We start from the raw sequence: 983 nt of genomic DNA on the forward strand, positions 1-983 counted from the left end.
AAAGAGGAATTTTTAAACTTGACTCTAAAAAGATAATTTATTGTAGCACTTAAGAGGCCAACTTTGAATGCCTAGGTGAAAATAAAAATTGCTGCCATTCTAGGTAGTCCTGACAGGAGGGTTGGGGCCTGTTCCTGAGGCCAGTCTTTGAGAGTGCACCATCAGGGATGTGCCAAAGTGCTGAGCCCTGCTGTGCAGCACAGGGTAGATGGAAATAGTGGCATTGACGGTTTCCAACTGGTTGACCAACTGTAGAGAGCAGCTAGCCACCCAGTGACATCTGCAGCACTTGACACCAGTACCTGAAGACAATATTCTCCAGGTCAAATGGGTATTCAATGATGCCGGTGGTAGGCACTCGAACCCGCAGCACATCCTGCTGAGTGGGCACAAATCCCGGAGATGCTATTCGATCTAAATCGCTAAGGTAACTGTGGAGGGGGAGGGAACATATGACAGAGATGCACAGGCAGGCAAAGCACTAGTCTCAACATTGTGAGACGACATGCACATGTACAGTGGGTACGGAAAGTATTCAGACCCCCTTAAATTTTTCACTCTTTGTTATATTTCATTTAAGTTCATTTTTTTCCTCATTAATGTACACACAGCACCCCATATTGACAGATTTTTGCAGATTTATTAAAAAAGAAAAACTGAAATATCACATGGTATTCAGACCCTTTGCTGTGACACTCATATATTTAACTTAGGTGCTGTCCATTTCTTCTGATCATCCCTGAGATGGTTCTACACCTTCATTTGAGTCCAGCTGTGTTTGATTATACTGATTGGACGTGATTAGGAAAGCCACACACCTGTCTATATAAGACCCTACAGCTCACAGTGCATGTCAGAGCAAATGAGAATCATGAGGTCAAAGGAACTGCCTGAAGAGCTCACAGACAGAATTGTGGCAAGGCACAGATCTGGCCAAGGTTACAAAAAAAAATTTCTGCTGCACTTAAGGTTCCTAAGAGCAC

The 983-nt window shown here is 43.6% G+C and overlaps 1 protein-coding gene across 1 annotated transcript in view; it reads right to left on the reverse strand.

Annotated features, from left to right (window-relative positions):
- Nucleotides 1-983, reverse strand: part of LOC109964012 (guanine nucleotide-binding protein subunit alpha-11) — a 39892-nt gene that overhangs the window by 12188 nt on the left and 26721 nt on the right. The window contains exon 4 of the mRNA XM_020607012.1: nt 303-431. Within this exon, the coding sequence (XP_020462668.1) occupies nt 303-431 (129 nt within the window). The remainder of the gene's footprint in view (nt 1-302; nt 432-983) is intronic.

This window comes from Monopterus albus, unplaced genomic scaffold (genome assembly GCF_001952655.1).
Source record: "Monopterus albus unplaced genomic scaffold, M_albus_1.0 scaffold83.1, whole genome shotgun sequence".
Lineage (NCBI taxonomy): Eukaryota > Metazoa > Chordata > Actinopteri > Synbranchiformes > Synbranchidae > Monopterus > Monopterus albus.